At 47.3% G+C, this 13,914-nt stretch overlaps 1 protein-coding gene across 1 annotated transcript in view; it reads left to right on the top strand.

Annotated features, from left to right (window-relative positions):
* The window catches only part of STX4 (syntaxin 4), a 499,563-nt gene that overhangs the window by 37,844 nt on the left and 447,805 nt on the right, over positions 1 to 13,914 (top strand). Inside the window, exon 2 of the mRNA XM_069651919.1 lies at positions 2,213 to 2,323. Coding sequence (XP_069508020.1) covers positions 2,213 to 2,323 — 111 coding nt within the window. The remainder of the gene's footprint in view (positions 1 to 2,212; positions 2,324 to 13,914) is intronic.

The following is a 13,914-nucleotide window of genomic DNA, read 5'->3' as shown; positions in this document are numbered from 1 at the left end:
TGACTGCATTCCCTGCGCAGCAGCCCCTCCACCTGACTCGCCCCACCTCCCTGAAGTTCAGTTCCTTTACCCCAGAGGGGAATGACTCCATTCACCTGGGTCACTGGTTTTATCCTCCATGTGAGCTCAACTACCTGGAGGTTATCTCCCTTCTCTTTGCCTTTTTTGGCTTTGCTTTCACAGTTCACAACACCAGGGGGAATTGCTCCCTTCCCTGGCTTTCACCTGGCTTCTGGTTTCACAGCTCAAAACACCAGAGGGAATGACTCCTTTCTCCTGGATTCCTATTAACTTAGTTCCACCGTTCAACCCTCTGCTGGCTGGCTCTGGCAGGCCTGGTTAACTCTCCTTCCAGGTACTGCCCTGAGGAAGATGACTTGTGCTGATCTTTCCTTGATGGTGCAGGTCCCAGACCTGTGTCTGTCTTTTGGACTTGGCAGACCTGGGTTGCTTTCCTGCTGGGTACTACCACAAAGAAGCTTGCATTACGTTTCTGTTTTTGGGTCCTTGACCCGTCCCTGGTGGTCAGTGCCTTCACTTGACCTCCAGCATGAGGGAGGCTCCCTCTGACTGTTCCCAGGCCCTTCTGTGGTGGTCCGCGGTATATCTGCTCCCAGTGGGATGAGGGATTCTATCCCTGAGGCTATGCTTGGCTCTCTGCTCTACCCCGCCAGGTCTCCCGTGTTCCCCATTACTTGCTTTCCAAATAGGATGAGTCACTAGCTTTTCCAGGATTCATGTTTCTTCTTGCTAGGCTCTGTGGTCCTCTACGAACTTGACCAGCTTCCTCCAGTGCCTCTGTGAACCGCCCCGCTCGCCCTCTTGCTCCCTTCTCTGGAACAGCACTCGATTTGGATCTGGTGGTCCACTTCACAACAGGTGTGGGACTGCCACTCTGCATTCCTGGTATAAGTCGCCCTCCTGCCGGCTTCTCTGCTGTTTAGGCATTGGCGACGTCTCGCTCCTTTCGCTTGCTTCTAAACTCCTGGGTAGTTGACAGAAGACGCTGAGTTTTTCTTAGTTTCCTATATTTTAGGGTCGATGGGGAACTATCGGGTAACAGCCTCAACTCCCTGGCCTCATGGGAAGGGGCTCCTGCTTGGGATGGCGGAGGGGACTGAGGGGGAGTGACAACATCTTCAGATTTGTCACACGTGATAACCTCAATGGTGATGATTTCTGGGTAGTTATGGAATGGTAGAATAGCTTCAGTGACGCTGTGTGGTTATCTGAATATTTCAGGGCCCCACCAGTAATATTTGCCGGTACCAGGGGTTGTGTCCCTGGACCTATCCTAATCATTGCAGACACCCAGAGAGAATAGGGGAAGGCATGTGGGTGATTAGGCCAATTAATCGCCAGTCTCTTGATGTTGGTCCTTTGTGTCCAGAGTGCAGCTTAGATGTTAGCAGCTGCATAGGATGCACAATAGTGGGTCTGATTGTCGATGCGTCCTCTAAGAAGGTTTGCGAGGGACATAGATTGAGATGCCCAGTTGATCTCCGGCTAACCTGATCTCATAATTGCCACTGACGAGGATCATTTTACTAACAATAGGCCGTCCTCTCTTCCTTTTTGTTTACATTTGTGAGATGCTGTGCAACTCCTGTTGGTTGCAAATGACTATTGGAATAGGCTGGTACCCGTTTTTCGACATAGACCTGCCCATAGTTTATCTTCAGTTTGACTTAAAAACAGCCTAAGTAACACAAACTGAAATGACTTTGTTTCCCTTGCGGGGCATCTATCAGAAATATCATGGTATCACTTTTCCAGGTTGTGTAGTCTCTTCACTTGATAAACGCGCTCCTCTACAGTATGGTACTCGCCTCAACCAATCTTACATGTTCCAAGAACTGGCTTCTGTGATTCAATCTCTGGGTCTTACGTTTGGAGACTTGATGTTGCACCATAATAGCTTTTTTTTCGTAAAGAAGAACGCACAAGCTGCGCGTAGTTTTCTGCTGATGTATCTCTGCATATGTACCCGTTTGATTCTCTGCTATTCTATCATTGAAACTCACAAGTAGCTATTCCATTGCACCATGGTCCTGGCCTGCAGTATCTGCTACTCCATTACAGTTCTGCTAACCTCTTTACAAAACTATATTGCATCCCATCTCGCCAGTACTAACAAACCAACACAACTCCCACTACACACTTTAGTCCTGTGCCTGCATCCTGATCGACTGACTGCTTATCTTTGTTTCAGGTGGATGATGACTCTGATGATGGCAGCATCGAACAAAAGAAGCTCTTGGAAAGAAGTGCCTTGGGTGATAACCACACATTAAAGCCAGAAGATGAATTATTCTTTCAAAAGGTAAGGTCCCAAGTTCTGTTCTCTACAACATGTATTGCAGTTGTCTTGATTTATATTGCTACTGTGCTAGCATGACAGATGGCTCATATCCAAATTGCGACCCTTCCTGGTCTGTAGAACTATGCCATTTGGCTTTGTCAGTGTTGAAACCTTGCTTCTTACTTTCTGCATTGACACGCCTAGCACTGTACGCCACACACATCTATACTCCTTTTTAGCTTTCTGTAAAATGTATGCATTTCATCATTCTTTATCAAATATTCAAGTGAATGCTAACAAAGTAACAACAAGCAAACCTTTCACAATGACTCTAAATGGGACAATAGAATGTGGCGATTGATTTTTACCTTGTGCTATGAATTAAGCCGGATAAGATCAAGACAATAATGGTGTCTACGGTGAGTCACTAGTCCGTGGCTTCTAGTATCGGTTACTTTAGGTACGGGTAGCTTTTGGGTTCTGCCCCTTCTTGACTTCCTCAGACTCAATTGTGAATATAGTTGTGGTCAGCAGGCAGTTATTTATGCATCTCACCTGTCCCATGATTGTAAAGCACTCTCTTGCTTCCCAAAGCTGGGTCTGTGCTTAATAGTTACCCTAATAATAATACTCTGACACTTTAGAGAGGATAAAGTGCAAGGTTGATGAGTGGAATCTACATGTATGAAATGGCAGGGGGGTCTGTCCACTAACCTGGGTGGCTGTTTGTTTGTTTGTTTGTTTATTTTATTTCTATAGCGCTCCGGACCCGGGAGTATAGGGGCGCTTAGTACAAGGCTACAAGGCACAGTACATGGTAATAAACAGTGAGGCTAGAGCAATTTAAATAGCAGTTATATACAGGCAGTGGGGGTGAAAGCACCCAATAGTAACATAAGTGAGGCATAAACAGTCAATACATTATATAGCTAGGTCTGACTTCAAAGTTGACTATTTGTCAGAAGCCACCCAATGACAAGTTTCCTGAATGACTGGAAGGAGTTGGATGATTTTATGCTCAGTGGCAGGGAGTTCCAGAGTTGGGGGGTGAGAACAGTAAAGCTAGAGCCTCCGGCTCTTTTGGAGTTAAATCTAGGCACTGTAAGGCATAAGGTGTTAGAGGATCTCGTGGTTTTAACGGAAGGTTTCATGTTGAGTTTGTTAGTCGGGTATGGGGGGTGCTAGATTTTTGAGAGCTTTGTACGTCGGGCAAAGTGTTTTTAGGTCGATTTTGTGTTGGATGGTGAGCCATCTGCATGTAGTTCCGGTGGCCGAGATGTGCTCACGTCTGGGGATATTTAGCGCTGCCCGTAGTGCATTGTTTTGAAGGACTTGGAGCTTGTTAATTATCGCTTAATTGGCACCTAAGTAGAGACTATTGCAATAGTCTAGTTTCGATTGTATAAGGGCTCTAGATAGTATGAGGCAACTGTTAGGGGAGAGAAATGGTCTACAGGCTCTAATGAGTTTTCCGGTATATGCCGTGGTTGAGGTGGTTGCATTAATTTGTTTGGTGAAGTTAACGTTGGCATCCAGATAGAAGCCAAGTGTTTTCACATTTTTGGTGACCGGGATGGTGTTGCCATCGGTTATGATGTTAGAGTAGTTGGGACTTAATTTTTGTAGGTTGTTTGGTGAGTCAACAATGAGTAGTTTGGTCTTCTCGTCATTGAGGCAGAGGCCATGTGTGGCCATCCATGCCTGAATGACGGAGAAGATTTCATTTTTGAACCTGGCTACATCAGTATCGTAGTTGCCCGAGATAGTGAGGAGTATCTGGGTGTCATCCGTGTAGTTTGTATAGATGACACCCAGGCGGTCCAGTTTATCGAAGAGGGGCTTTGTAAAGATATTGTAAAGGGTGGGTGAGACACATGATCCTTGTGGGACACCACAAGATATGGGGATAGGGTCTGCTGCTGCCTCCAGAGAGAAGACCCTTATAGTTCTGTTGGCTAGGAAGGAATGTATCCACGAGACAACAGAGGGGGGGAAGTGGGCGGCCGTGGAGAGGTGGTTACAGAGTATTTTGTGGTCAACCAGGTCGAAGGCCGCTGAGAGATCTAATAGGAATAGGATGGCAGCCTTGCCCTTATCTTTGATTTCGTCAATCTGACTTAAGGTCAACAAGGGCAGTTTCTGTTCCATGCTGAGGCCGGAAGCCAGACTGACGCAATCCGAGTAATTGGTTAGACTCTAGGTAATGCTGTATTTGCAGGTAAGCAACTCTATCGAGTATTTTTAGCAGGAAGGGAACAGTTGTAATGGGCCTGTAACTTGTGGGGATGGAGGGATCCAGAGTCTGTTTCTTTTAGTAGCGGGAGGACCCATGATTGTTTCAGATTGTTGGGTACCGAATTAGTTGAGAAGGATGCGTTTATGAGCTTGGAAATGAAGGGGGCGAGGTCTCTAGCAGCATCTTTTATGATCTGTGCAGGGCAACTGTCCCCTTTACAGTTTGATGGTTTGAGGGATGTTATAATTTTTTGCACTTCTAGTGCGGTTACGTTTTTGAAGGTGAATCCCTGGTTGGTGTTAGGGGTGGTAGGTGGGCTGGGCATGATGGGGCTAAAGGTGGGGCTGCTATTAGAGAGTTGAAGTCTTTTGTTTTCGATTTTAGTTTGTAGGCCAGTAATTTTGTTTGCCAGGGCATCTTGGATATTTGTGCACCAAGATTGGTCCTTCACAGACGAGTCCATAGGTGGATTGGGGTTTTCTAGCTCCTTCAGGATAGTGAATAGCTCTTTGGTACTGGAGCTGGCATTACTTATTTTTGTGTTGTAGGCTTCCTTTTTTGTGCGGATAATTTCTTTTTTTAAAGAGGGCAGATGCATTTATAAGATTGACTTTATGTTCCGCGGATGGGTTCTTTTTCCAGAGAGTTTCCATTTTGGACTTATTTTTTCTTAGTGTTTTGAGTTCTGGAGTATACCAAGAATTGAGGTGTGCTTTAGGTTTACTTTTACGTAATTTTAGTGGAGCAACGCGGTCAATAGCATTGGTAATGACGTTATTGTAGGTGTCTAATAGAAGGGTAGGGTCTGATGTGTTGGGGATCATGTTAAGGGTGGGTAGAACCAGTGGGATGAGGGCTACAGCGGTGATGTTCCGTTTGTTTCTCGTCAGGCATGCTGGTGCAGGCGGGTGTTGTCTGTGGAGGGGGTTGTTAGTACTAATGTCAAATAAGAGTAGGAAGTGGTCAGTCCATATCAGTGGTTGTAGGTCCCTGCAGATGATGATGCAGTTATGGGCAGCGAGCCAGTCTAGGGTTCTGCCTTTTTGATGTGTGGGTAAGGTGTTAAGTTGAGTGTAGTTGTGTTCACCAAGTACATTGGCGAGGGAGGAAGCTGGAGTGTCATGAGGGTCATTGTAACCCAGGTTGAAGTCACAGAGGATAATGTTCTGTGATAGAGGTTTGGATTTCTCGGCTATGAGGGTGGTTATATCTTCTTCGAATGAACCTATGAGCCCAGGGGGTCTGTATAATAGATCCAAGGTAATGGAGTTCTTGGGGGAGGTTTGAATTTTGATGGATAGATATTCGCAGGACTTTAAAGGAGGGGCGGTCACCGATCTAATGTCGAGCGAAGATTTGAAAATGCACCTCCTCCACGGGCATCCGGTCTGTCGGCCCCGAGGATGGAGTAGTTGTCTGGAACTGCGAGAGATGGAGAGGGGCCTGCTGCAGTATGGAGCCAAGTTTCTGTGGTGGCGAGGAAATCCAGGTCTGCTGAGCAGATGTCTGCAATTTCCGTAGGGTGGGCCACAAGGGATCTAACATTGAGTAAAGCTCCTTTGAGTGGCACAGAGTTTGTAATGGTGTTTTTATTGGTGATTTTGGTGATATGATTCGTGGTCATTTTGCTAAGTAGGGTAGGGAGTCTACAACCTAGTCTGCCGTTACGGGTCATGATGTTGGGGTAGGCTACAGGGTAGTGTTCAGTCGAACTGCGCAAGTTTAGGATGTTGTCAGAGTGGACATCTGTAACGAGGCTGAGTGGGGTATTACCTAAAGTAGCGCTCGTTTTAGTACTAGGGTCTATGGATGCGCTGTGGGAGAAAGGAGGTAGGGAAGGTAGGAAAGTAGGGCAAAGAATGGGGTGATGTCTAGGACAGCCAAGCTTAGCGAGTCCATTACTGAATGGGATATAGCTATTTCTACTGCATGGTGTGCAGTCAGGCATCATGCAAAAGGGGAACATGATGAGTATTAGCCAGGCTGGCATGGTTTGAGTGTGGATTTGGGTAGTATCTGGCTAGCAACCAGAGGGCACAACACAATCAATGTGGTCTAGTAGCGACCAGAGGCACAACACAGTGAGAGTGGTCCATTAGCGACCATAAGGCACCACTCAGTTACAGTGGTCCATTAGCGACCATAAGGCACAACACAGTTGCAGTGGTCCGTTGGCGACCATAAGGCATGACAGGCCAGGGTAGCATAATCAGGAGCCAACTGTATGCAATGGGTCAGGGTGGTAGTTATGCAAATAACGTTGGGCGCAAATCATAACCGGCAGTGGTGGTAGTTTGGAGTTTAGCAGATACCAGTTTGGAAATAAGTCAAGGAGAAGTGCTGGATAAGGAAGATTGTTTGCTGTGCGATTAGAATTTAACAGCAGATATGTACTCACGGGTGTTGTTCGCTGGTAGCCGAATGAAAGCTGCTCCTCCGACTTTGCAGGAGGTTTCACTCTGCCGGGCTAGTGGCGCAAAGTGGCGAACCTTCCTCAAAGTGGGCCGGCTTCCGCCTGCCGGTGGCCCTCTGGGGGAGAAGTACGGTGTTGCTAGGCAACACAATAAACAATAAAGGCGGCAGCCATCTTGGATTCGGGAACTCGTGTCATCGTGCACACGATTCCGAGTGCCTGCGAAAGGGGGCACGGCGTGGGTGCGCATCGCCGGTGGGCTTAGGGCTCACCTGCCACGGGGGGGGGGGACCAGCTGGGCGCTTCCACGCGCTTCTGGAATTAACTTCAGATGATGCACGGCTGCTCCTGCAGTCCGTGTTGTAGATAGGCGGTGGGACGCGGGTGGTGTGCATCAGGTGCACGGTGAGGGGGCTCCTGCCCTCTTAAGCGTCAGAGTGAAGTGGTTGTACACATCTTACTGTAGTGGCTATCCCTACCCATATAATACAGCATGGCGCTGGCGGAAGCGCTGCTGCAATGCTCCGCCCCCTGCTCTATAACGCACGGGCTCTCCTTCAAGGCTTCACCATGCCGAGGCTACTGCTCACCGTTGCTGCCCTGCGTGTCCTTCTGTGTCCTTCTGTGAGGAGGGTATGCAGTTTTACAAAGGTCATATTGGCTCTTATGTGCAAATACGTGTTATTGTGCAAGTACATTTTGTTTTGGAACAGGGTGCCTGATATAATTATATTTGGTGTCGGACCATCACTGCCTATTTTGGTATTCTCGTAGTGTGATTTGTGAATCGGAGAAATGTTTCTAGGAGACGCTGCAGGCTTTGAATACTCATTTGCACAATTTTTACAAATGCGTTGAATAGTTTCACTTAACGAATCATGTATTTATGATATACAGAGAAGATTGACGCCATTAAAATTCAGGATAAGAAACATTCAATGTTCCAATGAACCATCCCAAGCTTCACTGCATGGCTTAAAATAAAAGAAAATTCTAGGAGCGCCAATTAAGGTAAGTTTCCGAACAAGCCCGAATGCCTTTCACCAGGTAAGGTTGGTGACAATATGCTCAAGGGACTGCACCAATGCTTGCCCACCTCTCCTTCTGTACTTGTGACCACCTGATGAGCTGTGTGAGCGGAATGCCCATGCAGAAATGTCAATCAGTTCATCTCATGCTCTCGACGATATGGGAGTAAAATTTTGGCTTGCAACCTTGAACAATATGACCATGACCACTATTAACTGAGATGGTAGAAGATGTGATTTGGCATAATTGATCAACCATCCTTGAGTGGAGAGGACTTTGCGCTCTTCCTGAGAGTCTGTTGAAACAATGTGACATGGCTCAAAGAATCGGATTACGGTTTAGTAAAATTACCCGTTTGTAAGGCAGACCGACCAGTGGGGCCAACACCTTGATAGAAATGTGAAAGTAGTGGGAAGACCAAAAAGGAACATTTGAAACTTGTTATGGTTTCCTTCCACTGAGAACCAGAAACCATCTTTTCTTGTAAATTGAAATATGGAAATAAGCATGCTGTAAATCAATCCCAGTATAAACTCCCCTTCTCAAACATGGGTGAGATTGACCACCACCTGATTTCATGCTGGGTTGGTTCCTGCTAAACCGAACACCGTAGGATGAATAATAGAATGGAGTGAAACTACAGCCGAAGTTTGTGGTGTGAGACTGGAATCAAGCACTACTTTGTGAAAGATCTTGGATACCCAGAAACAACAATGCGTGGGCTTTCTGAATACCCTTGGGAAGAGGAGTTATCATGAAGACTGGTCAGTCCTGATCATGAGCAAATTGTCGAATAACAGCCAGAATCCATTGGTCAGAAAGAAAACTAGCTCCAGTTCTAAAGAATCGTGGAATGCAATATATTCCACTTTACTCACGCACCCAACCATACTCTATATCTCCAGAGGCAGAATAGGGGCCATATTTGAATGGTCAGCACTGTGGTTGCTGGTGTGGTAGAGAGTGTGGATAAGATGCAGAACGAAAATGAACTGTCCCTTCCTTGACACCCCATAGCCCATAAGTGGGTCGGGGAGGCGCATTTGGAGATTTGAAAACCAGAAGTAGTGGAACTGCCGTTCATAAAGAACCCTTCCAACTGGTGGTGGTAGCTCTAGGCTTGACAGGGAAAGCCAGTTTACAAGCTAGTTTTATCAGCTACAGTTTATTAACCTGTACTCAAAATGTTTCTGGCCCTGCTATGGAAGGTAAAGCTTTCTGAGCCTCATCCACTTTAAGGTAATAAAAACAGATATTGATACCTTAACATCAGCAGTTCGAGCCAGGTGTAAATTTGAGTATCACGTGTAACATCAGAGCAGAGTCTCAGCTTTCTTTCATTTTTTTTGTTTTTTTTTTCATCCTCTGGCGCCTGTCTGTACAGGTCCAGACTGCGAAAGAGCTGGCTAACTGCACGTGTAGATGTGTAGATGCCTGAATCAGAAAATTGGAGGCTGCAGAAGTACATTTTAACTGGGTATGATGGAAATGCATCCCTTCGTGCTACCGTTGGGAGCCTCAAAGTCTTAAAGGGGATAAGCATGAGTGTGAAACATCTGAATTCTTTATTGGGTAATTGACAGTGTCTCATTACCACAGAAGCCATAAATGGGCTTATGTTTACCCTTTCTGAAATTGAACGTTGAGCTGTGCATTGCATTCTCTCCATGATCCCCCACCTCATCGGATTCCTAAATCACATTTGCTTGCCCGTTCATTCTCTTTCCCTTTAATCCAAGGCTCCGCATGGTCTGTTCCTGCCATGAAGGCATCAACGGTTTTCTCATTACTTTGGCTCCAAGGTGCATAGCATGGAACATTGGGACTAGTGGCAGGTGCGGGAAGCTTTGTGATATATCATCATCTGCTTCCTTTTTATATTTGTATTTACGCAATTGTACTTTGGGAGGAGAGTCACATGTAGTGTACCTTATACCCACAAGCCTCCTGGCACTTCTCAATTGTTGCAGATTCTTCCAGTAACCAGCAGGTTTAAATGCAATGGCTTGCCTTCCTCATGCTCTGCATTAATCTCACCGAAAATACATTCTAGAGCACATGTATACACCTTCTGGTTTTTGAGTGTGGATGCCGCATCCTTGCGGTTCCTCTGCATACCTAGATGTCATGGCCTCGGGAGGAGGTGACCCCTTTGTGGGTCTATTGGTATCTTGTGCCAGAATGTGCATACAAGGTATTCCATCTTTGTGGGGAGAACAGTGCTCCTGCATATGGTCTCTGTTTGACACAACTCGCGTCATACAAGACTATGAGGAGGAAGAGTCATGGAGGGCACATTTTTCTAAGCTTAGTGTAAACCTCACCAATGACTTGTGTTCCTATCAAACGGAGAAGGAAGATTTTCCGCAATAACTTTGAGAAATGTCTTGATTCTATTAGAGGCAAGCATTATGCTTCTCTTTCTTTATTAGAAACTCGAGCAGCAGCTAGATTTAGGCAAGTCTAACCTTCTTAAAGAACTGCTTAACTGCATGTTTGCTGCACTCTTTGATTTTACAACAAATCAATGAAGCCACTCGATTAAAAAAAACTGCAATGCACTAGAGTCTGTTCTGTCCTTGCTTAGGTCACCAACCAGATGACCTGGATCCTCCAATCAGTTCCACCCTCCGATCTGTAAGAGCCCTCTACTTCCTTCCACCTCTTTGTTTGCTGCTGCGAGTTGCAGACTGACTGGAATGAACTTTGAAAAACGACAGAACTTTGACTCCTACGTGTCTCTCTTAGGCCGTCTTCAACCACTTCAGCTTGATTTCACCTCCGGCCCTGTGAAAGATAGACGTTCTAGAAGGAATAATTTGCAATCATAATCATGAATCTGAAACTGCACTGGTTACCTGGCTACCCTCTGATCTCGGGCCCAGGTGACCGCCCCCACCCTCCTCTGCCCCCCCTCCCATGCTAGTTGCACACCTGCACTGCCCCCCTGGCACCCCTTGCACCCGGCGAATGTTTCTGTATCCCTAGAGCCCCTACTAGCACTTGACACCAGCTGGCTGCACTTTTATTTATTGTCTTTATTTTACTGTTATATGTACAGCGCTGCCCCTTTACCCCTGCACTTTTCCCCTCCCCTGCACTTGGGCAATCTCAATGTCACCTGGCCTAGTAGGATCGCTGTTTGTCTTCCCTCTGTCCCCCCCCCCCCCACCCGCTTGCCTTGTTGCACCTTGAAACACTTATGTATAGGCGCGTTATAAATGCCATATCATGTCATCATAACTAGCATCAGTCCGTGACGAACCATGCGCACCCAGCTATGCTGTTATGATATACTACAGCTCTATAGAGTATGCAATACTCTATATGTGCCCTACTTTTCCAGAATTTACATAGCAACATTTTATAGGGTGGGGAATAATGCTCGCCTATGTGTCTTTAACAGAATCAAGACTTTTCTAAAAGTTATTGTGGGTAATCTTCATTCTGTCAAGACTGGAGGCGCTCATGATGCTCATTTAAAGCTTACTCCCCACCAATGAAGCTGGATGTTCAATTGGCTTGAGATCAAATCTCTGAAGACTGACTCCTCTGACCGTTCACCCATCTTCTTAATATCCTCCACCCGGACTCCCAGTTGAAACACTTTGGTAGCCATGCCTCCCCGCAAGGAGTGAGCTCCGAAGCGATAATGTGTTGACCCCTGCTTGTGCCAGATTTTACCTCGTTAAGCGTAGGACCAGATACCACTTTGTGGCTTTCGGATTGCAATTAGCAGCTGCCACCTGACCACCAAATGCAGCTCTGTTGCTGCTTCAAAGGCTTTCAGACACTGCACCGTGCATAACTTCAGATGTTCTCTAAAGCCTGGATAAGAAATAATCTTAGAATTACAGTTTGTGCACCTGGAAACATGGCAAGTACACCCTCCCAACCAAGTGCAGGGCACAAATGTCTGGCACTCTTCTTCTACAAGATGCAAGAGCTATAGGGTTGTCAGCTTGCCCGAATGCGCTGAGTGACAATTCAGAGTTTTGAGTCCAGGACAGGAATACTTTCATGTCTCCTCTCCAATTTTCTTGCCGGAAGTGGAGTCAGTCGCCGGTCTACCGGGTCATGGCCTGTTGATAACACCAGCGGTCTGCATTAACTGTCCTTTAGGCTAAGCCCTGGTCTGAAAGTTCTGCTTAAAAATCACCCCCTTTTTGCTTGAGACTGAAACTGGATGTGCCCCCTGCCCCAAGCACCAGCTTGTCCAAGCTGCCTGGGAATTAGCGTTTCTCCACCATGGGGTCTTGCATGGATTCACATGCTCATGAATATTCCCCGTGGTCAGGCTGGGAATCCCTGGTAAAAGAAAGTTTCACGTCCACTTAAAAACTGTATTTCTCCTCTAAACCAATCACTGTCCTCTGGGTCATACTGCCCCCATCCAATGACATCCTAAACCCATCCTCTGGCAGCCATCTTCAGATTTTTACTGCATGCTTCAGTGTTGGGAGTTCTCGAGTTTACTCTCTGAGCTATGTGTAGGTTCTTTTGTGTTTTCGATGGAAAAAGTTATTTTTTGTTTCAAAGAAACCCATGTGCTCTTTGGTTCATCTGCTGACAGCGGGGATTCTTTGTCGGTGAATTTCAGCACCCCTCAAGGGCAAAGATCATCGAAGATTCTACAAGGCCTTTGGCCTACCTCGCGCCCTCCGACCATGACTGAGGAGAAGGAAGATCTATCTTCAGGCCCTGTACTAAATGAGGGCTATGGAATGTGTTTGTGGAGGACAAGCACCTGCAATGCCTCTACATCCTGCACCCTGACCACAAGGATGTAGAGTGCGAAATTTCCCTCGGTTTCTACAAGAAAACAATGAAGGACAGGCATAGTAGGCTGGCGGCATGGCTTAACGCCAAGGCCTCTGACACGTGCTCTGAGCAGGGTCATGTCTCATCCAGGACCGGCCGGTTTGAGGAGCAGTCCAAGTCCTTTTGAGGGCGCCTCATCTGTGGAGGCCCAAGATGAGGCCAAGAGCCACAAGCCCAAGTCCACCGGGTTCACTGCAGAAGCGGGTTTCCAAGTGGATAGGTTGGGATCAACCTCACCTTCTGCATCCATTGCCAGCCGACAATCGAGCTCCTCTTCGAAGACGAAGTCCTCTACCCTGGCTAAACTACGTGAGAAATCTGAGCAGCCGCAGACAGGGGGAAAGAAGGCTGAACGGCCCAAGCAGGCTCCACCGGTACAGACTAAGACCTCGTTGTCAACGACTGCTACTGCCACACGTGCTGAGGGCGCTGATCCTGCGAGGGTAGCCCCCACGGCTCAGGTGTCCCTACCCCCAAGGCGCAACACCGCTGCAGTGACTTTGGCAAAGTCTGCAGGTATGCCAGAAGGGGTGAAACCAGCTTAGGCCCCAATTTAAGACCTTCAGGGGGGGATTGGGGGAGGGGGTAGGGCGAGGAGCTCCCCGAAACAGCCCTCCCAGGCCATCATCCAAACCATGGAGGTCTTGTCCACGGACGATGAAGATCCTTGCATATGGTCCATGAGGACGTTGAAGAGGAGGAAGACTGCGCAGGGCCTAGTTTTTCTGTTCTGCCCTCTCTGCCAAGCGACATCTCCTTGGATGTTCTCTTGACTCTACACACCTTCGGTGTCAGAGATCCAGATGGGGATGACTGGGGGACGTGGGGGACCACAGGTCCCCAATCCGCTCCAATGAAGAGGAAACGCCATCCGATGCCCCCATTTCAACCTCTGCCACCCCGTTGGGTCCCTTCTCCCCAGCAGACCTAGACAATGGTATGGGACGGATACGATGACGGATGACTAGGATATCATTGCAGCGGACAGTTGCTCCACATAGGGTGTCCCCACCGGATGAGTTGGGATTGTTCCACTCCATGATATCCAACTATTCCAACTGGTGCCCGAGGAAACCAACAAGGAGGGCTTCTTGTACCAGAGGCGAGGAAGAC

The sequence above is a fragment of the Ambystoma mexicanum genome, chromosome 3p (assembly GCF_040938575.1).
Source record: "Ambystoma mexicanum isolate Mex_15411 chromosome 3p, UKY_AmexF1_1, whole genome shotgun sequence".
Taxonomy (NCBI): Eukaryota; Metazoa; Chordata; class Amphibia; order Caudata; family Ambystomatidae; genus Ambystoma; species Ambystoma mexicanum.
Note: the sequence above shows the minus strand (reverse complement) of the source record. Positions and strands in the feature narration are given on the sequence as shown.